This window comes from Notechis scutatus, chromosome 1, assembly GCF_049901735.1.
Source record: "Notechis scutatus isolate UNSWTSFEM ecotype Mainland chromosome 1, rNotScu1.2, whole genome shotgun sequence".
Lineage (NCBI taxonomy): Eukaryota > Metazoa > Chordata > Lepidosauria > Squamata > Elapidae > Notechis > Notechis scutatus.
In genome coordinates this window covers 302,329,239-302,355,449 of record NC_142009.1, presented here as the reverse complement: position 1 = coordinate 302,355,449, position 26,211 = coordinate 302,329,239, and the positions used below count along the sequence as shown (strand labels likewise).

The 26,211-nt window shown below is 37.7% G+C and overlaps 1 protein-coding gene across 2 annotated transcripts in view; it reads left to right on the top strand.

The window, feature by feature from the left end:
• The window catches only part of CLMN (calmin), an 87,833-nt gene extending 62,675 nt beyond the window's left edge, over positions 1-25,158 (top strand). For both annotated transcript variants that reach the window (XM_087952117.1, XM_087952118.1), the window contains exons 5-13: positions 2,182-2,274; positions 7,391-7,581; positions 9,450-9,643; positions 10,636-10,718; positions 12,017-13,273; positions 17,810-17,997; positions 20,296-20,356; positions 21,325-21,389; positions 24,237-25,158. In XM_087952117.1, the coding sequence (XP_087808243.1) occupies positions 2,182-2,274; positions 7,391-7,581; positions 9,450-9,643; positions 10,636-10,718; positions 12,017-13,273; positions 17,810-17,997; positions 20,296-20,356; positions 21,325-21,389; positions 24,237-24,399 (2,295 nt within the window). In that variant the 3' untranslated portion in view covers positions 24,400-25,158. The remainder of the gene's footprint in view (positions 1-2,181; positions 2,275-7,390; positions 7,582-9,449; positions 9,644-10,635; positions 10,719-12,016; positions 13,274-17,809; positions 17,998-20,295; positions 20,357-21,324; positions 21,390-24,236) is intronic.
• Positions 25,159-26,211: the final 1,053 nt, after the last annotated feature.

The window sequence follows — 26,211 nt, the reverse complement described above, 5'->3', positions numbered from 1 at the left end:
TTTGGCCCGCGGGCTGTAAGTTTAACACCCTGGACGTTTGAGACCTGGACTACTCCCTTGTAAGATGATGCAAGGATTAGTTCCCTCCCCCCTCCTATTTAACACTTAGATGCTAAGCCAGACTGATCATTCCACAGAAGCCTGTTGGTGTCTTGAAGCTGTGTGGAAAATAATGACCCTAACAGAGTTATACATGCTCCATTTCCAAGATAAAAAGGGCTAAAACATTAAGCCCAGAATGTCCAGCCAATGTCTAGAAGCTGCTCAGACAGCCACCTTGCTAATTCACTGAATCATAAGGAGAAGGTACAGCCAAATCAGACAGGATTCTGTTATTATAGTCAGTCTTGGTAAAAGTAGATGTAAATTACCCAGGGAATTGATTATGTGGTCTAATTTACCTAGAACAGGGGTGTCAAACTCACTGCATCACAGCATCATCAGTTGATGTATCGGGACTTTTTCCCCCTTCATTAAACCAGGCGTGGGCATGGTCAGCGCATGACACATCTGGCCTGTGGGCTGGGAATTTGACAGCCTGACTTAGAGGTATGATAGTCTGGATGGAAGAGGGCTTAAGCTGAATCCTACTAACACAGAATTACTGTTTGTCCATTGAGATTCTTTTTCATTTCAACATTATCTCTGGACAAGGTGGCATTTCACCGGAATGATCAGTTTTGTGACTTAGGCATTCTTCTGGACACATAGCTTCTGCCAGAAAAGCAGGTAGAGTGGCCAGAGAGGACTTTTCCTAGCTTCAGATCATGCACCTGTTGCAACCCTACTTGGAGTGGTTCTTGCTACAGTAATTCATGTTCTCACCCAAATTTGCTTGGGCTACTTTACATGCTCTACATGAGGCTGCCTTTGAAGATCACTTAGAAGCTGCAATTGGTTCAAAATCCAGCAGCCCGTGTGCTGATCAGTTTTCAATAGAAGGGAACATATTACACTAGTGTTGTGGGCCCTATATTCATTGCCTACAAGTTTCTGAGTGCTACTTAAAGTGTTGGTACTAACATAGAAAGTCCTACATGGCTTGGTGTCTAGATACCTGCAGGACTGCATGTTCTGAAACAAATTGATTTGGTCAGTTCAATCAACTCATGAAAAACTATCAGTATTACCCTACTTTAGGAAGGTAAAGGAGGGAAAAACTCAATGGTGCTGCTTTTCATTGATTGGGCTGGTTGTTTGGAAGGACCTCCCAATGAGCACCTAGCTTGGCTCCCACCTTGCATGGCTTTTGGAAGCTACTAGAAAATAGAGCTCTTCTGAAGGGCATCTGGATCTTGACCCCATTTATATATTGTTTCTTAGATGTTTATCTGTGCACTGTTGAGAGCCCTTAGGGATTTTGCAATCTATAATAATACATCTATGATTATGATAACAAATGTGATAGAGGAGGATTGTGGACGTCAGAAAAAATAAAGTACACAAAGGACTGGCAGTGATGTTTGCCTCTAAGCATGACTGGCCCACAAAAGCAGTTGCTAAATGCAGTATCAATAATTCTAGTCTGGATAAGACACCTTCTTCTGCTGCTGCTCATGAGGTCCATGGGTATTCGGGAACATAAATGTCAGGCACACATACAGCTTCATTCATTGAATATGGCCAAAATCCTTTATGTTGAAATAAAAATAGAAGGATCGTTCACTGTCTTTGCTGTTGGCTGGTATAGAGGAATACCAAGATAACTTGAGAATGCATGAATTATTAAATAAAGATCAACTTAGCCCTGGGAGGAAGAAGAGGTATGAAAGTAACTCAAGATAACCGTCATTCGGTTCTGTTTGGTTTAAGAGGGGCATAGTGTAACATTGACAAGCTTTTAAATAGTCTGTTCCCTGATCTGGCCTGTCTCAAAAGGGCTGACACCTGGTAAAACAAGGTAGCAAGAAGAGAAAATGCCAGTCCTACAGGCAAGAAAATATGTGGGGCCATATTATTGTATATTGTAAACTAGCACAGCATATATAGACGTGTAGATAGAAACTGCAGTCAGTAGCTATTGCACTGTAAAAAAGCACAATGTGACCAAAAATTGCCTAGTCTTATCGAGAAATGTAGATGGTACATACATTCTCTACTTTCACAACTGAAAAACAATTATTTGATGAATATATATTTATTTGAAAACGTAACTGAAAAATGCAAACCGTTTCTCTTTAGGTAAAGCTGGTTAGCATTGATGCATCTGAAATAGCAGATGGGAACTCCTCCATGGTACTGGGCCTGATATGGAACATAATCCTGTTTTTTCAGGTAAAAAAATCCAATGCTATAATTCACGTTTTTTGCTTTCAACAGAAAAGATTGGTGTGCAAAAAGGGATACAAATTAAATAGATGTTTTCTGTCATCTGTATTTTTTTTGTCTAACAACATTGCAAAATTTGGACTATGGAAACCATCCCATCACCTGAGCCTTATTACCTTTTTCTTTTCTCCCTTCCTCCACCTCCTTCTCAGAACATTTCCTTTATCCTCACAAATGATTTTCTTCATCTAGTTACATATGTCCAGCCTGACTTAAATACTTCTGACTTTCATCCAAATCTTAGATCAGTCTCCAGTCATTGCATTCTTCATTTTAATGATATGCATCTTGCCAATTATGTTTTAAACAGAGATGCAAAACTTGAGGCCCCAGCTAAGGTTGCAATTGAACCTCACAATCCTCAGATGTAGATTCCAGAAACCCTTACAACAAATTGTCATTTTATTTTGGTGGAGAGAAAAAATTAACACATGGGGACACTGCATAGTGTTCATGTTATTTAATTTTACTTACATTTACATTTATGTTAAATCAAATTTAAGTGTTATCCTTGGCCTATCCACTTTTTATCCTGCCCTGAAGTAATTTTTGGAATATGATTCCCAATATGCCACAAAAAGTCAAGTGCAGGACTCAGTCAAAAATAAAAGATTGCACACTGCTTTTTTAAACAGTTGTAGATGAGCAGTTGTAGATCTGCCCTGAAGTAATTTTTAGAATATGATTCCCAATATGCCACAAAAAGTCAAGTGCAGGACTCAGTCAAAAATAAAAGATTGCACACTGCTTTTTTAAACAGTTGTAGATGTGCATTGTTTCACTATACTAAGACTGACATTAAACCGTGAAATGCCACACAATGATTTAGCCATGTAATCAATATGCTTCCAACTTTTTAAAAACACCAGTCCAGAGCAGATCTAATTTGTTCCCTATTTTATGAATTGAGAACCAGATTTTGGCCAATAATACTTCTTATTCATTTCTACTCTCTACAAATGTTGCTGGTTTTTTTTTCCATAGATGACCTTTAATGTGATTGAGAGTTCTATTTATGCCACCTTGATAGATAGAAAATATTACCTGAATGTGGAAATTAGGACTTGAAAACTTTTCTAGGAAGGAGAACAGCAAGTCCTTCAAACCTAATCAATATTTCCTGAATTTTACCTAAGCGAATTTGGACCTTTTCTAGGAGGAGAGAATTGCCAGTTTTGAATAAAAGATTTAATTATAATAACCTATCCAATCTATTGTCTCAGTGAGAGGATTGAAAATCAGTGTTAAAAAGTTCGTACACATAAATACCACAAATATTTGAATACCAATATTCAACCTTAATTAAAATGTTGAAGTCTGATTAATTTTGGACACATGCTTCTTAAAATTCTTCCTTTTTAGAGACATTTTTAAAAAAATATTTAAATGCTGCATAACTACGTATATCATACTCAATTCTACATATATTAAAGCATATCTTTAGGAAACTCTAGTTTGTACTAGAGATTGTAACTATTGATGACTTTCAGGTAAACAGGAATTGTTTCTGCTTACTCTAATTTGGGCAACTGAGTTATTCCAATTTGGGCAATTAAATTTTGCTAACTCCCAAACCCATAAAAGCCCCTTCACTCTCTTGGGGAGATTGTCTAGATGATATTTATTTATTTTAATCTATTTAATTTGTATAGCTGCCCATCTCACGTACATGGTAATGGAAGGCTAAGATAGTTAAAAAAGAAAATCCAAAACAAAGCAGATATAAATAATTGAACAATAACAAAAGCCCATTAAAACACATTACAACTATTAGATAATCATTGTGGGTTTAATGTAAGGGAGATTGGGAGATTTAGAAGTGCTGTTCTGGAAACTCAACCCCAGTTTGCTAGATCATTTTTAATTTTAAGAAAAGCAGCAAAATTTTCAGTGACATTTCAGGATTAAGTCCTATGTGAGAACTTGATAGCCAGCAGGAGACCACATGAAATTTGTGCCCTCTTGCCATTAATATAATTTAAATAATTTACATCATTCTCTATTGTAAACACTTTCTCCTCAATGGTCAGTGAGCAACCACATTACTTTAAAATGGACAGTGTTTAAAAGGGTGGGGGGAAACCCCTATTGGTGACAAAGAGAGTTAGTTAAAATCACAAGCATTATTATTCTCATGAATTTGTTTTAAAAAGTACTAAATGGAATATTTAGCCTTCCTGATTTAAACTAATTATTTGCCTAAGCGAGATTGGTCAGATGCTGATGCTTCAATAGATTAGATTACAGATTAACAGAGTTGGAAGAGACCTTGTAGGTCATCTAGTCCAGGGGTCGCCAACCTTTTGGACCTCAAGGACCACCAAACTCATAATTTTAGTTCCCAGGGACCACTAACTGGTTCTGTGGGCATGGCCTAATTTGTGGGTGTGGCTTGGTGGTCATGTAACTGGCTGGGCATGGCTTGTATGTAAATATTATAAATATTTATATAAATATTGAATTTTTTATTAAAAAAGAGCAACTTTTACCCAAAATCAGGCAAAGCAGGCAGGCAGATTGAGTTGCTCACGGAATCACAGATTCACTTAGAGATCTATCTATCTGCAATCAGCTATCTGGGTCTGTCACATAAAATTTGCTTGCTAGCAAACTCACAAAATTAACTCACAACACACCATGTATGTAAATATTGAATTTTTTTTTATAAAAAAAGAGCAATTTTTACCCCAAATCAGGCAAAGCAGCCAGATTGCGTTGCTCACAGAATCATTCAGTGATCTATCTATCTGCCATGGTCTAGCTCAGTCTCTCAAATTTGCTTGCTGTGAGTCTGCACTGTATTTGCTTGCAAGCAAACCTTCAATCCGAAGGGAGGTTTGGCAGAGCCGAAGATCTAAACTTTCTAAAGACTAGCTAGAAAGCAAGAAATCCAATCATTTCCTGCTTCCTAGCTAATCTAAATCTCCTGGCACAGCAGAACAGATGATGGTCGGAAAAAGGAAAAATAGCAATTTTAGCAGGCAAGTTTGCAGGGTAAGGAGTGAGTGGGCGGGGAGCATTCCCGCAGGCCATGTGGGCAGCGCAGCCTTGTGTTTCTGCGCAGCCTGGATTAATTGCTTTGTGGGGGTGCTCTGGGGGTGCTGCTTCCTCCCACCGGTTGGCGACCACTGATCTAGTCCAATCCCCCACCCAATTGCTCAGCCAACTGGACCAGTTTTCCCCAACAATGGGTTTTGGGTAGTTTTGTCAAACTTTATAGCTAGTTCCAAACTAGTACTAGCTAGTACCAAAGTGCACCGATGTGCCTACCATCCCTGTCCTAATGTCCCCTTTTATTCATACCCATTTCATGTAATCATAATCATGTTCTAATTATATCTTATCTAATACATGCTTGACAAATAAATAAATAATAATAACAGTAAATCTACATACTAATTCAATTAAAAACAATTAAAATTTTTGTTTTTCCCTCAAAATGGCCAAATCAAAATAGATTTTCTTTGCTAGGGAAAGGAGAAAAAAAAAACTTGCAACATAATTTCCAACCAAACACTTTCTGAGTACTGTATGTGTTTAGAATGGGCCAGACTTGATCAGATAATCATACAGTAGCTGGGTGAATGTGGTAAGAAGAAAAAAAACGTTAACATTTCCTTTCAATTATTTTGCCACTTACTACTTTCCTTCCTGCTGCCACCATTTCAGCTGCTATTTCCTAAACATGATTATTCCTTTAAAGGTGAGCCAAATTTTCAAATGGCAAAATGGAAGCTAACAAGCCAGGAAACACGAGAAGACATTTCCCCGCCCCACCATCTGTTAAAAAGTAAATATGTCAGGCCTTTGAAAAGCAAAGAGTCTTCCATGCCTGGTACGGAGTATTACTCATTAAAAGAGCAGGTTGTTTATCCTGTTCTGCTGCAAAGTAACATTGGCATTGATTTTAGCATTGTCTTACTGCTATTATGGCATTCCAAAAATACCTTCTTCATGAAGTGTAACTAACACTGGACTCCAAACTGAGCCTGCTCCTTGTCACTTGTTATCTCTTCCAAAGTCTAGTATTTTTCCCCCTATCATTTGGTAACTTTCCACCAAAAAGGCAGTTTGCTGCATTCTAATAAATCATGTTATTGTCATATATAAGATAATCCATATTTAGCAGAAATACCTTTCTTTAACATTATTTTTCCATGAATGCTTGGGCGGGTGGGGCGGGAGATGTGATGTCCTGTTCTGGCAAAGGCAAGAAGGGTTTGGAGCAGAGTTCATGGGAACACAACTACAGGAAGGCATTCCCCTGAAAATCCAATGTTCAGGGAAGTAGGATTCTCGGATAGCAAGGCAGATACACGAAGGGCTGCAGCACTTAAGGGGGAAATAGCAGAAGCACTTTTCTCAAGCAGGATTTTCGGCTGTAATACAATTCCTTCTCTGAAGAGAAAGAGATCTATTTATGGAAAGGAGACTTTGTCCAATAGATAGATGAGTAGATTTATTACATATCAATCAGGATAAAAGAAAAATTCAAAAGCTTACCTTTTTGGTGATGAGCAAAAGCAGTTCACATACTGTATATATTTAAATCTTCGCTGCGCAACTACATTATTAATGGCTAAGGCTCTTTACTTAGCAATAGTTGCACATTATATTCATTTGCCCCCATTGTAATACCTTATGTGCAAGTTATTAATTTTTGTAACCTCTTAAAGCTGTGGAAATAAAGTAGAATATTGTCCACAGAATAAATATGTTACTCTTAAAGTGAGCATGTTTGTGGATTGTTTACTTACAGCACCAATATCTGTAATTTGGGCCATATTTGGGCCATGTTACTACAAAAATATTGACTGTTGGAAGGTGGTGTGCATTTTTAGGATATCTATTGGAATGCCAGTTGCCAGTGCTAGTGATACAGGGCACGGACAGCTGTTTTCAGATGCATCAAATTGGCCTCAGCTGAACTCTGGGTCTTAGCACTGAAGAGGTGCCTGCAAGAAATCTCTTGCCTAAAGCAATGAAAAGGCTGATTGTTTGGGAAGCACGATAGATCTTTGTTTTGTATTTCTGACCTTAATAATTGCCTTTTTCATTACAGATAAAGGAACTTACAGGCAACCTCGATAGGAACTCCTCCTCATCTAGCCTGTCATCAGGGCCAAGTGGCCCTGATTCGGACACATCTCATCCCAGCACCCCTAATGTTGAGAGAAACATGTCTGTTTCAGTGAAGGATCAGCGGAAAGCAATCAAGGCTCTTTTAACTTGGGTTCAAAGGAAAACTAGAAAGTATGTTGATTGCTCTCCTCGCTTTTTAAAAACAAAAGTCAATTTCATTGCCTATTAGAGGGATGAAAAATGCCCTTTTTTGATCTGTTTAAAGCAATGTAAAGGGGATCTTGTGCAAGAACAGAACGTAACTGAGCCTGTTATCAAGCTGATCAGCTTTCCTGGTGTTCCTGTTCTGAGATCTTTGTGTTGATAACACTGTTCTGAATTTCTCTGCAATTGATTTGTTTGTGCAAATCCACATTACCGTACAAAGATTATGTGAAACCAGAGTAAATGTACCAGTTCCTTCTCTTTGTAGGTATTCTTGGAGAAAGTGGGGAGAATCATAATTTGTCAGAAAATAAAACTGGAATTCAGCTTTGTGATTCTACTACCTCCACTTCTACCCATTAATCTCAAAGAAGAAAGGGGTATAATAATCTTGTTTATCTGGAGGGAAATTCCATTGTCCACAGATTAATTTTCATCTCTATATATGCAGCTTAGAGGCCAATCTTTTGTGCCTGGAATAGTCAGAGGTTTCATTGCCAGCTAAAATGCTATTCTAAAATGCAAGCAGCTTCCTCTCCATGTCTTCTGTGTTTAATGACTTCTTATAGAACAGTTGTGAAATGGGTCAATGGAATGTCACTGTTATGCACATCACATTTCTATAAGAATATATTCTAAATCAGAACTGTCTACCTAAGTTGGCTTTTTTGCTTGAAAAAATTACAAAAAGCTTATGGCAATATTTTCAAATATTCATCTTGTGCAAATATAGACATTCACTGCTTAAATCATTTGAATAAACTGTGTTTACTTGCCCATTAGATTTCAGGAAGCAGTTTATAATTCCTCCAAATTATTACAGAGCAACTTGCCCCGAGTTCTTTCTGTGTTTCTGTCTCTACCTAAAATTTAATCTCTGCTTTAAAAATTATTAAGCACCATTACCCCCATACAGGCATATTCTTGGATAGGGAGAATTATCTTTTTCTCATTTTCCTGAGTATAAAGACCCATTAGTCTATTTTGAAATCTCAGTGAATTATGCCATTATTGGACATGTCTCAAGCCAAACAGGAAGCAAATTGGGCTACTCACTGACCAGGGGATAGTGTCACTAGGGACTTTCTATAATGTCCAATCTCAGTTTCCCTTTGCCACTGTGGATAGTGTCCAGCAGTGCTGTCAGTTGGTCATGGGATGGACTCAATTCACTTCCTAGATGGAGTCCAAGCTGCATTTTGTGATGGCCATAAAATCAAACACTACTCAGTTGGAAGGGACTTCTAGGGGGCCAATCATTTCAACTCCTAATTTCATGTCTCACAGGTAATAAACTATGCTGTGATATAACCAAGTGTATTTGAGCATGGGTTTATTACATTCTCTGTTATAAACAGCTTTGTTGATGGCATTTCTATGTAAATTTATGACCATTGTCTGTCTGGACAATGGGCATTTGTTAAATAAAGGAGTTTTCTAACTGATGTATATTTTTCCATGCAAATGAAAAACTAGTAAAATTAGATATATGTTTAAAACAGTTCTAAATTAATTCAGTTAAAATAAGAAGTACATTTAAGCTTTAAGGTGTACTAGAGTTAACCAGCATCAAGTCATATGCGTGAATATATTCTTATATTTTTTTTCTTAAACATAAATACTGGTGTGGAATTAATTCTGTTGAAGGATAACATTAAAACATATCAAAGAAATAAATATATGAAAAAACCTGGAAATTTAGTTGTCGGTTTATAATTGTGAGGTTCAATTTCTAAATCTGAGTTATTTTATTGCAACATTTTTTCATGTTCCAAAAGTTGTTAAGCTTGTTGTGTTTTGTATCTGAATGTTCATAGTGCCTCTTTCTCTTTTAGATATGGTGTTGCAATTCAGGACTTTACCAGAAGTTGGAGAAGTGGCCTGGCCTTCTTAGCTGTAATCAAAGCAATAGATTCTAGCTTGGTAGATATGAAGCAAGCTTTAGAGAAATCTCCCAGAGAAAACTTAGAGGATGCATTCTGTACTGCACAAGACTATCTGGGTATTCCAAGGCTTCTGGAACCAGAAGGTAGCTTACTTATCTTTGCATGTCACCAGCATGTATATGTAGCAGAAACAGATAAACGTATAGGGCAGATAAATCATAACATGCATTCTACTCTTATGAGGGATGGTTCAGAACAAGGTTTAGGACATTCTGGCATTTAATGCAAAACAGAAGTGATAGCATAAATTCAGCCTAACAGATTGCATGTTGAGAATCTTCCTAAAACAAAAACCAATCTTATAAATACTAAGGTTATAGAAAAAAGAAAGAAAAATAAATATTTTTAATTTAGCAAACTTGTTATCAGGAAGGATACCAGCACTGGTTACTCTAGAACCGTGATGGTGAACCTATGGCACGTGTGCCAGAGGTGGCACGCAGAGCCATTTGTGCCGGCATGTGAGCTGCAGGCAAACTTACCTCACTGCGCATGCGCGTACCTCACAGCTGATTTTTGGCCTGTTTGAGGCTTTTTTCGGCCTCCCACAGGCTTGAGGAAAGCCTTTGCAGGCCGAAAAATAGGCCTGTTTCATCACTTCCTGTATTTTCGGAAATACCGGAAGTGACTAAACGGGCCCATTTTTCAGCCTGCAAAGGCTGCAGAAGCTTTCCTCAAGCCTCTGGGAGGCCGAAAAAGGCCTCAGATGGGCTGAAAATCAGCTTGGAGGTGCAGTGCAGGTAAGAGGGGATTGCACGTGCATGCGCAGGTGGAATGGGGGGCGCATTGCCTTCTGGGTGCTGGCACACAAGCTCGCATGTGCAAGTGAGCACACAATTTTTGGCACAGGACCCCAAAAAGGTTAGCCACCACTGCTCTAGAATCATCTTCTAGATCATGCTTGTTTTTTAAAAGAAACTTTTGTACCTGGAAGAATATTAAGGTACAAACATATTAAATGAGAATAAAGTAAAGATGCAGTTTTGAAAAAACAATGTTTTGAAATGGTAATTATTTTTCATTCATGGATGCTTTGGTTAATATTGAAATGATGCTTCATGTGATTTCTTTCCAGATATTATGATTGATTCACCTGATGAACAGTCCATCATGACATATGTGGCACAGTTTTTGGAGCATTTTCCAGAACTGGAAGGGGTATGTGTTTTATTTTGCTTCACTTTTTAACTTTTTTTTTCTTTTTAAGATACTTATATAGCAGTGGTGGCTAACATTTTCGGCTCCCTTGCCGAAAATTGCACGTGTGCGCGTGCCAGCACCCAGAAGGCAGTGCATGCTGGGGGGGGCATGCCCCCTGCGCATGTGCACGCAACTCCCCCCACGGGCCATGTGGCTCTGTGCATGCATGCATGACCCCCGTGTCTCTGCACATGCGCACGCATCTCCCTCACTCCCTGCCCCTGTGCATGCATGCCAGATACCCAACAAAAAGCTGTCAGGCGGCACCATGCATGCACATGCGTAGTGGGGTTCTTCCAGGTGAGCTCTCGTGTGCCGGCAGAAGTGGCTCTGCATACCACTTCTGGCACGCATGCCATAGGTTCGCCAACACGATTATATAGTATCACTCCTTGTGATTTTCTGATACATTACCATGCTGAATAGATTAAGTAAGGAATACTTACTGATTTTCCGACTTTTACCCTTGTATGATTGTTGCCCACTTCTGTCAGGTTTTGTCAGTTGTTGGTATTAATATTTCAATATATTCTTATAATCATAAGATGATTCAGCTATTATTTTAAATTAAGGTATAATCAAATCAATTATCTTCTACAACGATGCATCATATTGAATTGAGCAAATATCAAGGATTTTGCTGCTCTGGAAGGAAGAAGGTACCTTCATCATAAATTGCCCAAATTGAGTTGATGATTGTTATGGCTGTGTGAATCCTTTAGAACCTAATTTAGATTATAAAGATAATCAAATAGATGGTACAAGATATCAGACCCCAGAGACTGGCTTGTTGAAGACATTGGACCTTGAGTATAGAGCTTCCCACAAGCAAAACAAAGTTCTCTGAATCTGGTTTTCAAAAAATGACAATCAGCATATTGATTAATTCATGCATATAGTCATATTCCCTTACCCTCAATTTTCAGCAAATGACAATTAAACATATACTGTTCACTTTTATCCAAGTCTCTGTCCAATGCCTTATCTTCAACTTTTTGTAGCGGAATTATATTCTATATAGACTTTAAAAAGTAACTTTCACATCTATGCTATGAGAGTTAAAAAAGCAGAACAGACATGGAATTCTCAAATTGCATTCCGTTATTATTAGTTCTAATGGAGTTTGCTTGATAAGAACCGTTCATTTATATTGAATTAGAACAATTATTTTGCCTAGTGTTTTGAAAAATATAACCATTCAACTTTTTTCTGATTCTATGTATTCATTGTTATTATTTATATTTAATGTCATATAGGAAGACTTTTCAGATCTGGACAAGGAATTTCCAATTGAATCTGCTTATGTCCATATTAAAGAGATACCAGAGGAAGAAAAACAAGAAAAAGTGTTACTCCTGAATGAAAATGGAGAACATATATATCCTATTCACCTAGTAGGAAACCAATCACTACCACCCCAAATAGATGGTCTCACTTTGCCTCTTGATGAGGAGAATTTTCATGCAACAAGTATATTACCTAATGACAGCCTAGCTGATTATATGGATTCTTCTACAAAAGAACCTCAGAGGCCTAGGTCGTTGCCAGTAAGAAGTGTTCAGATCAGTCCCATTGCTAAACTTGCCAACAATGTAAACCAATCTGAAGTAAATCAAGTGAATTTGTCTGCTTCAGTAAAGAGTGATGACCTCCCATCAACTGTTTTTATTTACCATAAAGATTATGTTGAACCAGTTGACTCTGATGAATTTGACTCTGACATTCAAAAATCATCCAGTGAAATAAAAGAATCACCTGAGAGTAAGATTTGTTCCTTTCCTTGGACTTCCCATTCGTCAAAAAATGTATCAGAACATTTGACAAATGAACCCGAGTATGTAATTCCAACCTCTGAAACACAAGATGTTGCACAGAAGTACATATTACAGATGTTGAATCAGGAAATAATATCTAAGCTTACAGAAAATGATGAACCCGTGGAACAATCATCTAACTTAAAGGAAATTCCATCTACTAATCAGGAAATTGATGGACATGACATTAAAGATAATTCAGAGACAACTTATACACCTGAATATGAACCAATCAGTAATACTTCCAAAAGCCTTAATAATGCTAATGAAGCATCAGTGACAACATCAAATTCTTCCAAAATTTCCATAATTCCTCATGACCTTTTCTATTATCCACATTATGATGTCTCCATATCAGCACTGCTGGATGCCTTTGCTACCTCCCCTTCTGATACTGACCTTTCCCTTTTAGAAAACAGCAAAATCTGCTCAGAAATTCTAGTCGATTGTTTGGCTGAAAATGAGCCCCTTAGCCCAAGCACTGAAGGGAATATTCCCAAACAAGATCTACCGAGCAATATGAAGGATGTGCTGAAAAAACAGGACAATAAAAGCCCAAGAAAACAGAAAAGAGATCCTCAGAGTCATACCAAATGTTCATTTAGCAAGGCTGCTGTGGTGGGGAAAAACACACTGCCTCAAAATAGCAACAATATGGCTACCACTGAAAACAATTCTGTGCACCCAAATTTTCATGAGGTAAAGTTTGCTTTTGCCATTACTTGCTTGGTTCAGCAAAATAATTCTTATTTTAACTTGTACTCTATCCCAGGGGTCGCCAACCTTTTGGACCTCAGGGACCACCAAAATCATAATTTTAGATCCCAGGGACCATTAACCGGTTCTGTGGGCGTGGCCTAATTTGTGGGTGTGGTTTGGTAATGTGACTGGCTGGGCATGGCTTGTATGTAAATATTATAAATATTTATATAAATATTGAATTTTTTATTAAAAAAAGAGTAACTTTTACCCAAAATCAGGCAAAGCAGGCAGATTGAGTTGCTCACAGAATCACAGATTCATACAGAGATCTATCTATCTGCCATTGGCTAGCTCAGTCTGTCACATAAAATTTGCTTGCAAGCAAACTCATAAAATTTTCTTGCAAGCAAACTCACAAAATTAACTCACAACACATCATGCATGTAAATATTGATTTTTTTTATTTAGAAAAAGAGCAACTTTTACCCAAAATCAGGCAAAGCAGGCAGATTGAGTTGCTCACAGAATCATTCAGTGATCTATCTATTTGCCATCGGCTAGCTCAGTCTCTCAAATTTGCTTGCCATGAGTCTGCACTGAATTTGCTTGCAAGCAAACCTTCAGTCCTAAGGGAGGTTCGGCTGTGCTGAGCTGAAGATCTAAAGACTAGCTAGAAAGCAAGAAATCCAACCATTTCCTGCTTCATAGGTAATCTAAATCTCCCGGCACAGCAGAACAGATGATGGTCGGAAAAAGGAAAAATAGCAATTTAGCAGGCAAGTTTACCGGGTAAGGAATGAGTGGGCAGGGAGGGTTCCCACGGGCCATGTGGGCAGCGCAGCCTTGTGTTTCTGTGCAGCCTGGATTAATTGCTTTGTGGGGGTGCTCTGGGGGTGAGATTTCTCTGCGGCCCACCAAAATTTTCTCACGGCCCACCAGTGGGCCGTGGCCCACCAGTTGGCAACCACTGCTCTATGCTGCACACTAGGATTTAGAGGAACTGTACACTACCATTGGAAGGAGGGATGCCCTTTAATACATGCTATTTTCAACTAAAATACTTTTAAAATACTTTTAAAAAGTGGCTGTTTGGGTTTTGATTTGTGTGCTTTTTTCTTAAGTCAGGATTAGATGCTTGACTGATATTTTCTTACTGACCCATAGGAATATATCAGAACATTTATCCCTGTTTTAATAGCAAGTTTGGATTTAAACATTGGGACAAGGAACACCTCAGAAAAGGATTGGTTTCTGAACCTTTGACACAAAGCATCCATCCATCATTGCTATATACATCAGGAGTGGGTGATAGATATCATGTGGCTACTAACATTTCATTTAGAACACATCAAGATCATATTACTAAATTTGGGGGGGAAATGATATTTTAAATTTTAAAGGATTTTAAATTATTAAAACCAGGGGAATAGGAACATTTTGATAAGCTTGAACAACTCAGTTCACATCTTTACAACAGAATAGAAAATCACAGAACACCAAACCTTTTTGGTTCTGTTCCCTCACTAGAGGGGTTCATACATCACTGGAAACCCTTCTGCCGCTTTCCACCTGGTTAGTTATGTCTCTCAGCTCTTTTCTCTTTTGGATTTGGACTGTCTATTAGTCACGCTCAGAACTACTTATAGGATTTCTATTTGTTGGCAAGCCTTGAAACAGTATCCCTAGCTGTCCTTCTACAGTAGGCTTTCTTAAACTGGTATATCTCTCATTTTGTTGGACTTTGGCCATTTAGAACAGGGATCTCCAACCTTGGCAACTTTAAGACTTGTGGACTTCAACTCCCAGAATTCCTCAGCCAGCTTTGCTGGCTGAGGAATTCTGGGAGTTGAAGTCCACAAGTCTTAAAGTTGCCAAGGTTGGAGACCTCTGATTTAGAATACTGGGTAGGTGTGAAAGAAGTTATAAAACCTGGAGAAGACTGCCTATGTCATCTATGTCATAGTGTTTTCAATTTGCCAAGTGCTGACATTTTATTATAAGATCCTTGAATACCCAAACCCTTGAAAATTTATTGGGGACAGTTCACAGTGAAAGTCAGCATTAACTGGCAAGTCATCTAGGTGATGCTTATTTTCATTATCATTCACAAATTTTGGGGTTTCCATCATTTATATATACATAGCGATTGTCACATTTCAGGCTTTCATTGAATAATTCATATGCATAATTTTTTCATGTGTAATATTTGTTTCATGATAACATTGATTATTGAAAGTGGGTGTATAACTGCAGTTTATTCAATATTTGCATAATGAGAATCTCAGTAATGATGCAACGAATGAATACTTGGCACCGCAGTAGTCGAAAGTAGTTACAACCAGGTATATTCATTGTGATTCTCTCATAATTGCTTGCTCTCACTGCATTTTGCATGAAATGTATTATATAAAATTAAGGAATACAAAAGGCTTCATCAATATGTTCTACTCTAAACCAAGCTATCCCAAATTTGGGCTTAATCTATCTGAAACATTCAGTGAAACCAACTTGGAATTAGAATAATCCATATCTGAATTCTTTTTTGTGATTATTTTCTGTTTTGAGGTGGGCTTTGATCATTATGAAATAGTGTCCATGTAGTTTTTGAGAATCATTAATCCTCTTTTTATGATTAAATAGGGACTTGAATGCCTAACCCTAATGCCTTGTCCTCCATGAGCAAGTAAAACACAATGGAGGCAATCATTTTTGAAAGTGTATTTGTACTTTGCCTCTCTATCTGGAAATGAAAGTTTCCAGTGCCAGTGAGTGTTGGCTGTGTAGGTCAGACTGGAATCTTTGTGAGTTGAGTAGTGATAAAAGCTAGGCTTCCCCATCTTATTCTCTTCAGAAGTAGTTGAACTATTGCTGTATTTTCTTCAGCCAACATGGCCAGCAAGGTAGATTTCAGGTGGTACATCTGTCTGGACTCACTGCAGGGGTGGGATGCTACCGGTTTGGCCCAGTTCTATAGAACCTGTAGCTGTGAAGAGCAGCTGACACCGAACCGGTTCGGTGTTTGGCCCACATGCCTGTCTGGGCTCTAGGCTGTCCTTTATTCCCTGCTTTTCCCTCCTCAGCTGCTTTGCACGGCACAGCTGAGGTTGAAAAAGCAGGAAACAAGAGGATTTTCAAATGCTGCGCACCTGAGCATAGCGCTTGTCAGTTGTCCAGGCAGCGCAGCTGATGATTTCTTGCGAACGCTGCACACATGATTGTTCGCAGTTCGGAGAACCGGCAAATCACTCCACTGGCTGGCCCCGCCCCTTCCCACCCACCCATTCCTAACCTAGTATGCGAGCCATCCAACTTACCTAGTTTGAAAATTGCTATTTTTCCATTTTTCCCCCTGACCATCAGCTGTTGTGCTCTGCCAGATTTAGATTAGCTAGAAAGCAGGAAATCCTTGGATTTCTTGCTTTCTAGCTAATCTAAAAGCAGAGCCGAACCTTCCTTAGGACTAAAGCTTTTCAGTGGAGACTCAGGTAGCCGATTGCAGATAGATAGATCTCTAAATTAATCTGTGATTCTGTGAGCAATTCAATCTGCCTGCCTGCTTTGTCTGCTTTTGGGTAAAATTTGCTCTTTTTTTAATAAAAAAATTCAATATTTACATACATGGTGTGTTGTGAGTTTGCTTGCAAGCAAATTTTATGTGACAGACCCAGATAGCCGATTGCAGATAGATAGATCTCTAAATTAATCTGTGATTCTGTGAGCAACTCGATCTGCCTGCCTGCTTTGTCTGCTTTTAGGTAAAAGTTGCTCTTTTTTATTAAAAAATCAATATTTAAATAAATATTTATAATATTTACATACAAGCCATGCTCACCCAGTCACATGACCACCAAGCAATGGCCAGTCAGTAAGCTACGTCCACCCAATCACATGACTACCAAGTCACACCCACAAATTAGGCCACACCCACAGGACCAGTTGCTAAGAAATTTATTACCACTTTACTAGTGATTATGCTATATTTTTTGCTGCACAGCTCAAAAAATGATATAGGGAGGACATTTGCTTTGTTTTGTCTTGCTGTTTAAGTTAGCCATCATCTGGCAAAGGCAATGTATGCAACTGTTTAGGGAACACCATCCAAAATGGGAAACCCAACTAAGAACAATAGCAACCTCTTGTAGTTTAGATATAGATAAAATCTGATTTATGTCTTGTGCATTATTAATGTGGCAATATGTATTTCTACTTGAATACCTACCAAATTTGCCACCTAAAAACATTTTTTAATCCAAGCTTTTGAGTTTCCAATTGTATACCATTGTTGCACTCAGTTCTCAGTTTTTTAGTGCCATTTTTATTTTAGTGTACACACTCTCACACACACGTATTATTTGTTACTTCTTACGTTGGTAGATCATTTGGGCAGCACTCTGCAAGGAATTACAACATGATTGACAAAAATGTATGCAGTTGCTAAGAATCGACACTATGACACATTATCAATGAAACATTAAAAATTAAATATACTAAATATGTTTTCAATCTGAACATTTTACACTCTTTTTTTTATAGATTATGGAAAATCAATCTGATACTACAGCTGAAGAAAGAAAACTGCCAGAAGAAAGAAGTAAAAAGAAAGAAAAAAGGAAGAACAAGGCAATCTTCCAAGGAGAAAGTCCCCAGAGCTCAAAACCTGGGTTTACCCGGTTAATAGATAAGCTGGAAGAAGAATCCATAGACCATCTGGCTCTGTCAAGGTGCTTTCTGGCCCCACCTACAGAACTTGTCTTGCCACTTTCCTTGCCCAGTTTCTAGATAAAGCATAGTTACAAGCCATATCTCACATTTCACTGGTCTTCTTGGCAACAGTCCTAAAAGCTATAGCATGGGAAATGAGTAGGAAAGAGGAAATATTTATACATCCAGATGGATTTTGGAAGAACATGATCTGGCCAACATTTAAGCATATCAAGGGCGATACCATTGAGTGCATGGCATTCCAGGGAAATTAATAGGGCATAAACTATAACTTTTCATTACAAAATTGAAAACTGAATTTGATATTTTAAAAGTTTTGTTTATTATGTAATAAAAGAGAAATAGTTGGGTGCAGTGGTTAAAGTATTGGCTAGTAACCTGGGGACTGTAAGTTCTAGTCCTGCCTTAGGCAAAAAGCCAGTTAGTTGGCCTTAGGCTTTATCTCAGCCCTAGAAAGGAGGCAACGGCAAATCACTTCTGAAAAACCTTGTCAAGAAATCTGCAGGATCTATCTAGGCAGTCTCTGAGAATCAGACACAATGAACACAATGAACAGAAGAAAAAAAAATGAAAAATAAAGCAAAATACTTTTTCTTCATCAACATCTGAATATATACGATCCATGGTAGCTCAGTGGTTAGAATGCAGTACTGCAGGCTAACTCACTGCTCACTCCAGGAGTTTGATTCTGAACAGCTCAAGGTTGACTCAGCCTTCCATCCTTCCAAGGTCGGTAAAATGAGGAGCCAGATTGTTGGGGGCAATATGCTGACTCTGTAAACTGCTTAAAGAGGAGGATATAAAGCACCGTAAAGCAGTAGATAAGTCTAAGTGCTATTGCTATGTGAATATTACTTTCTCCTCCTCTCAATATACCTTGGGAAGATATTTTTTTGACCATCCATTGCATCTGTTTTTTACTGAATCATTTAGTTGTGGTTGTTTTTGTTATTGTAGAATTTATTTTTAATTGCTTATGTTTTATGGCAACTGGTCACCTAGAAGAATAGGTAGGTCACTTTCCTTTAAAAATGGATTTATTCATCCATAGAATCAGCTATCCAAAACAATGCCTGCTGGATGTATTTTCACTGCTGCTTCATTATAGCTGCCTGGGATTGTTCTCTAACTAGAAGATCAATAATGCAACATATGCAGCAGACCAGGAATCCCTTGTGATCTGCTAAGCTTCATGCAGGATTTTGTTATGAGAATTACTCATTTATCAAGGTTTTATCAAAGCTCTGTTAGAATACCATCCATGACCAGGAGGCAGATCAGACTAGATCTTTAAAGTGAATACATCTCAGTTTACAGTTTGGGAAATCGATTTCAGTAGCCTTTAGAGATACATCTTTAAAAAAAAAACTGTAAAGATGAGCTGAGGAAGTCAAAAAGAAAGAAGAAGGAAGTCATTTCCTTCCCTAGGCACTTGGTGGACTCATGTGTTTGATACCGTTCTCCTTAGCCCATCATTCAGTGCACTGAACCAAACTAGCTAAATTTAATATTCTGGCTAATCCCTTATCATTGATTAATTCTCCCAATTGCATTGAAAGTCCCTGGCTTTCAATAGTTTCTGCTACCGCTTCATCTTCTCTGTTTCCTATTTTGTTGTGCAAATCAATGGGGTTATGTTAAACATACCTCATGCCATGGCTTTCCTTAAGAATATGTTTCTTCTTAAGAATTATTTATGCTACCATGTTGAGACAAATAGGAGAATACAGTGGAAAGTATCTACTGCACTTTTGAAGCATGTGCAAGTTTGGGAGTTGGCTTACTTTCTTGCCAAGAGCAGCAAGAGTATTCTAGAACATCCTTTATTCAGGTAGACTGAAACTATTAATAAATTGTGGCTAAGTGGAAATGTTGCAGTGTGAGAACATGGATTGCCCTAGACATACATTTATCAGGATAATTTCAGGATCTGAATAGATGAAACATGAGAAATGTGCTGTATCACTGGAGATATTTTTCTTTTAGACCAGCCTTCTCCAGCACACCTTCTAGATGAGTTAGATTATAATTCGTTCACCAATATTTTGGTCATTGTGTTTACCTGATTTGGGATAATTAATTAAATTTACATGTCACCCATTTCACTATCAAGTGACAATATCACAAAAGCAACAAATTAAAAAAGAACATTAAAATATTAAACATTAAAGATTGGCAATGGAAGTCTTATTTCTATACCTAAATCTTTTCAGGCTTGGGAATGCTGCAACAATGTTAGGATGTTTTTTTTTTCAAATCATGGTTGACTTACATATGGATTCATTTATGCATTTCAGGATCAGCCACAGTGATCCCAATATTGTCTACCAAATAAATACTACTGATTCAATAATTAAGGTAAGCAAGTGAACGTTTACTTCTGTACTACTACTAATGTTTATCTAAATGAAATTGAAATAGCATAGTTTTAAGTACCTCCAGTGGAGAATCAGTCCTGTCTGTCAACATCAACCAAACTTGATTTGAAACCCCTGGCTTATTCCAACACACCAGATAGGAAACACAATTAGGTAACGTTAATAATATTATCTATATTTAATTAATCAAATCTCATGTTCATTTAACATTCATATTGTCCAAATTGCATATCATTTTAAATTATCAGCATCATGAATGAGATTATTGTATAGTTTACCTGTTCAATATTATGTCCCTCAAAGAGTTGAACTACAATTTCCGTCATATCTGCCCACCATATCAACAGCCTCTGGTCTGAAGGTGATGAGAGATTCTGTTCAACAAATCTGAAGTATACTATGTTCAGAAAAGCCAATTCAATAGATACCAAGAAAAATCACATTTCCAACACTATTGGTATATAAATTTCACTGTTATAAAATAAAACCCTATTGTACAGGGAATGCTTGTTTAACAACTGCCTTGTTTAACGACTTACAGCAGTGATGAAAAAATAACCTTGTGACCAATTCTCACATTTACATTTGCAAGTATGCTGAAGCAAGATTATAAGCACAGTTGTGGTTTGATTTAGTGGTCATTTCACTTAACAATTAAGTTGCCAGTCCCGATTGTGATTACTGAACAAGAACTATCTATATTAAGAGCTGACTTCCAAGACAGTTGGCTTCTTAAGGCCCAGTCTGGTATAAACAGATTGATATTAAAGTTATAAATGTACTTATATTAGCAAATACCCATGTCATTCTCAGATTCATTTAGACAAGATAAATGACATAATTCAATGCACACAAAAAACCCAAGTTTAGTTGTGCTGTTATCACCTACCTTAAAGTTTAGCCTATGTAGTTATAATATGGCTACACTTCTGGATTATATATTTTTAGGAAAGTGGCAGCCCTGGTGTACAAAAGAGCCCAAGCCCAAGTGAATATCCAACTCCTGCTATCAGGTAGGTATATTGTTTAATTTTCGTACATCGAGCCTCGAGAACAAAGATAACATTTGGTTGACTGAAAAGTACCTTTATCATATTGGTATTCTTCCCTAGAACTCCTAACCAAAATTATAATATATTATGTAATATAACTATAGGTAGTCCTCAATTTATGACTGTTCATTTAATAATAGTTAAATGAACGATGGCCATGGAAAAAGTGACTTATGATCTGTTCTGAAAGTTTTGACCATCACACCACCCCATGACCTCACAGTCATGTGATCACAATTTGGGAACTTGACAACTGCAACAACTTGCAGCACATGATCACAATTTGCAACCTTTCCAGCGGGCTTCTAACAAGCAAAGTCAATTGGGGAAGCTATATTTGCTTAATGATTCATTTATCAACCATGCAATTCAATTTAACAAAAAATGGTCATAAAATCGGGCCTGGTCATGTGATGGCTCACTTAATAACCGCATTTGCAGCCAAAATTCCAGTCCCAGTTGTGGTCATTAATCAAAGACTACCTGTTTTATATGTATTTTAACATATAAAATATAATAAACTTGGATACCTAGCAATATGACAGTCAAAATATCCTTGCTTTTTTGCTAAATATGAACCTATCAATAGAAATACATAATTGTGATGGTCTTCAAATAATAAAGTTGAAAGATTTGAAGGATGAGAATGGCGGGAAATGAGGCTGATGGATGGCAGAACCAGATTTTTAACAGTTTATAATATATGTCAGCTAGGCTGAAATCAGATTCAGATTGTGGGTAAAGAATCTATTGCAATTGTGGTTAAATATTAACCAAATATTAATCACTAATCTGCTTCCCATTTTGGCACACCGAGAAACTTAGTACTGAGGGAAATACAGTAAGCGATGCAGCAAAATATAACCTTGTGATTATTTTTGTTTTTCCTGGTTTGCTACTGCTGGCTCAGAGTAGGCTCAGCAGAGCTTTCTATTTTTCCACTCTGTTGGCAGTTGGTTGGTTTCAGAAATGTGTGGCAGCATCTTTTCCCAGACTTGGTGCCCACAAATGTATGGACTTCAGCTCCCTGAATTTACAAAACAGCCATGCTGACTGCAGAATTCCTGGAGTTGACAAGCACATCTCTCTGAAGGGCATCCAAAGATTATAAGGGTGATCTATAGTCTGTGTCTCTGCACGTGTTCAACAATTATGCTAAGCCATGGCTTGCTTAACCATAGTTTGTGAAATAAACTGTAATTCCTAAGGTTTTTTTAAATGCTTGCTTCCATAATCTGACCATTGGGTATAGATCTTAAAATATAAAGTAATTGTGTCAAAGTGATATTTACTATTTCAGACATCTAAATGCAGTTAACAGTTTCGAATTGCCTACAGGTGTTTATGAAGTATATCTGCAGCCCCTCTTTGGTTATTTGTGATGTGTAGAATTCTCATCATTGTTGAAGGCAGATTCTTCAGATCCCTTACAAGCCATAACAATCTTTACCAATTTCCCTCTCCCTCTGTAGTTTCTTGAAAGTCTCAGTCTGAACTCATCCAAGTGAAAGGGTGGTTTGTGGTCTTTCCTTCCTTTCCTCTTTCCCCTGTCCACTCATCAGCCTGCTTCATTAATTCTCTATCCAGAAAACACAACTGTATTTTGTAGAATCCAGTCTGGATCAGTCACCAGGACCAGAGGTTTTGTCTTCCAAGCTTTCAGACTAGTTCTGGAGTAAGAATACAAGTGAGCAGTCAAAGCTTGTTGGTAGCCTCACACCGCAATGAACAAGGACACACGTTTAATTTTGCAGCTACTAAGATTGTTGGATGAGCAGGCACAAAAACAGCTAGGGAAGTGATTGAAGCCTGGGAAACAGGACCCTCATCGGTCAATAGGAGTGCTGATTCATCACCAGTCTATCAACTTCTTAGAAGGTGAGGGCTGGGCAGCACAAGCAACTACAGCTAATGACTTAAAAACTACCACCAATACACTCCAATCAATATCTAAAAAGCCACTTACAGCAGGCACTATAAATACCAGAGAACAGCACACTGCTGAAGACAAGTTCCCTGAAGATGGGTTCCAGCACGAGTCTGAAAGCTCGGAAAACAAAATCTCTGGACCCAGTGACTGATCCAGGTTGGATCCTGCAACTTTATCCTGGGACAATACTAATTTGTGACAACTGTTATTTATTCACATTGATGATATCTATTATAGAGTACCCTTGAAGGTCTTGTTTCAAAAGCCTTAACAATTTAAAATGCAACAGAGCAGTGGGTGCATAGGTAAAGAGAGGAAGAAATAGAGCGTAGAAATAAGTAGTGCCTTGGATTTTGTATAATTATTCTAGCCTCTCTCAACTACTTTATAGTGTATTTGCATATAGTATTACAATGGTTCTCAACCTGTGGTCCGGAGACCCCTGCGGGACTACGATATCATCATGGGGTTGTGCAGGCTTGAAGAAATGTTATGATTTAAATCTTGAGTTCAGTTGTGGAGGTTCTATGGCCATGGTCTGTGGCCAGAGTATTTAAAGGGCTCCATTGTGGTGAAAAAGTTGAAAACCACTGTAGTATTACAAAAACAAATCAAGTGGCATACAGGAATAAATTAGACCACCAGAGTTAACAATCAAAGAACCAAATTTGGGATACAAATTTGGAGTTCTTTCCTCAGAATTTAATGGATAATAGTTGAGGTGCCTGGCAGATACTTTGATGGAAGGTGGGGATTCAAAGGCCTTACCTTTAACAGTCCTCTCATAACTATTCCCATATCTGGCTATTTGGAAAAGATCCATCACTGATCACCTGGCTCATGGGCATTTGTAATTTAACTTTCTCCATTCTTTCCAGGAAGAGAAAAGACCTTGAAAAGGAAGACATTCTACAGAAGGAACTTTTATGTAGGAGCTCTTCACGGACAGACCAGCCTGAGCTGTTTTACTTCATTATTTTCCTCTGGGCAATAGTTTATTGCTTTTTACTCCTTCCACAGCTTGTTAGCAGCCCACTTTGATCTCTGTGAATGCATCAGAGTAATAAAAGATAGCCGCTTGAGGTTTATGTTTATGTGCCCATAATCCTTTCTTCAGGATGTAGTAATGCCTGCCAAAGGCAGGATTAAGAAGGAAGGGATTAAAGCCCATTTGGGTTCATTTTGTTCCTGCAAAGACCAACCAGAAGCCCATTAGCAGAAAAATAAAGCAAAAGCACCTCCTTGCTTATATTATCCTAGCAGTGGATACTCACATACATATTCCTTGTGATAATTTGTAGCCATTTTGATTAGTAGTCACTGGTAACATCATTCTTTGTGAATGATCTAATCCTCTTTTAAAACTGCCCAAGTTGGGGGCATTACTACATACTGTGGCAGGAAATTTCATAGACCTCCTGAAGGAAATATTTTTGTCCATTCTGTCCTGATTATCCGTCATTCAACTGCATTGGAAACTATAGTTTTAGTATAATGAAAGAAAAAATATTCCATTTTATTCATGTTGCATAACTTAACATTGACATCTCCTTCCTCACCTTTTTCTAAATCATTAAGCTCAGATCTTGTAATCTTTTCTTATTGGGCTCAGAGCTGGTTCTATGGGTATTCTTGTTTTACTGTTGCGTTATATGACTTTTTGTGGACATAATATATATTTGTATAGAGAGATCTACACAGAGTGAAGACAGTCGGTTAATGAATTCAGGATTTTTGTACATTTATGCCTTGCTTTGAAGGATGCAAAATAAAATGAACAATCTTGTAGGGAAATCTGTATTTTTAGAGTGTTTTGGTCTTTCTTCAAAACTTACTCCTTTATTTCTAGCTTATTTGCACAGCCACGAAATCTAATACATACACACAGAACACAGATAGGGTAGTGGCTGAGATAATGGACTAGGACTCAAGGGACCCAGATTCTAATCCTTGCTCAGGAGAAAGAGAGATCTCACCAATATTGGAGCAAAGGAATTTGCTGGTGGTTGTTGACGTAACAATCTTTTAATATTTAATCTTGAGACTATATCCAATAAGAACAATGCCATTTACCAGCTCCTTTATTTGGCAGAATATGGATAGGGATGCCAGTATACTTTTTGCCACCTCAAGGAGGCAGATAGCACTTTCTTTCATCGGGAAAAGCCCATGACTCTCTTATTAGAAAAAGTTGGGAAGCAATCTATGCTATTTTCAAGATATACATTATCTCTGCTGAAACTGGCTGGGGAATTCTGAAAGTTGAAGTCTACATCTTAAAGTTGCCAAGATTGAGAAACACTGGATTGGATAGATAGTAGATTACAGATTGTTTATCATACTGTATATGTCACTTAATACTCATTACATAAGCTACATTACACAAATGTGTTTCCTGTATTGTAATTTGAAAAACCACTGAAAATCACATTTTATATTATAGAAAAAAAATGTGTGGACAGAGAAAGTATAACTTAAAGTATAACTTTTATATTCTATCAGTGTATTTGATGCTGGTGTTTGCACAAAAGAAGATAATCTTAGTTCCGGAAATAACATATGGGTAATCCTTATTTACTGACCACTTATTCAGTGTCTATTTGAAATTACAACAGTGCTGAAAAAGACGACTTATGACTGGTCCTCAAAGTTGTTGCCTCAAAGCATCCCTACAATCATGGGATCACAATTCAGGCCCTTGGCAAGTAGCATAGTTCAAAGTCAGAAGAGAAAAAAAAATTGAGGGAAGGAGAAAGGAAAGGTCCTGGGAATATAAAATTCAATATATAGGAGGCATGTTCCTGAGGGCTCATGCTCCATTAATTCTCCTAAAATTCACGTTTAAAAAAAAAT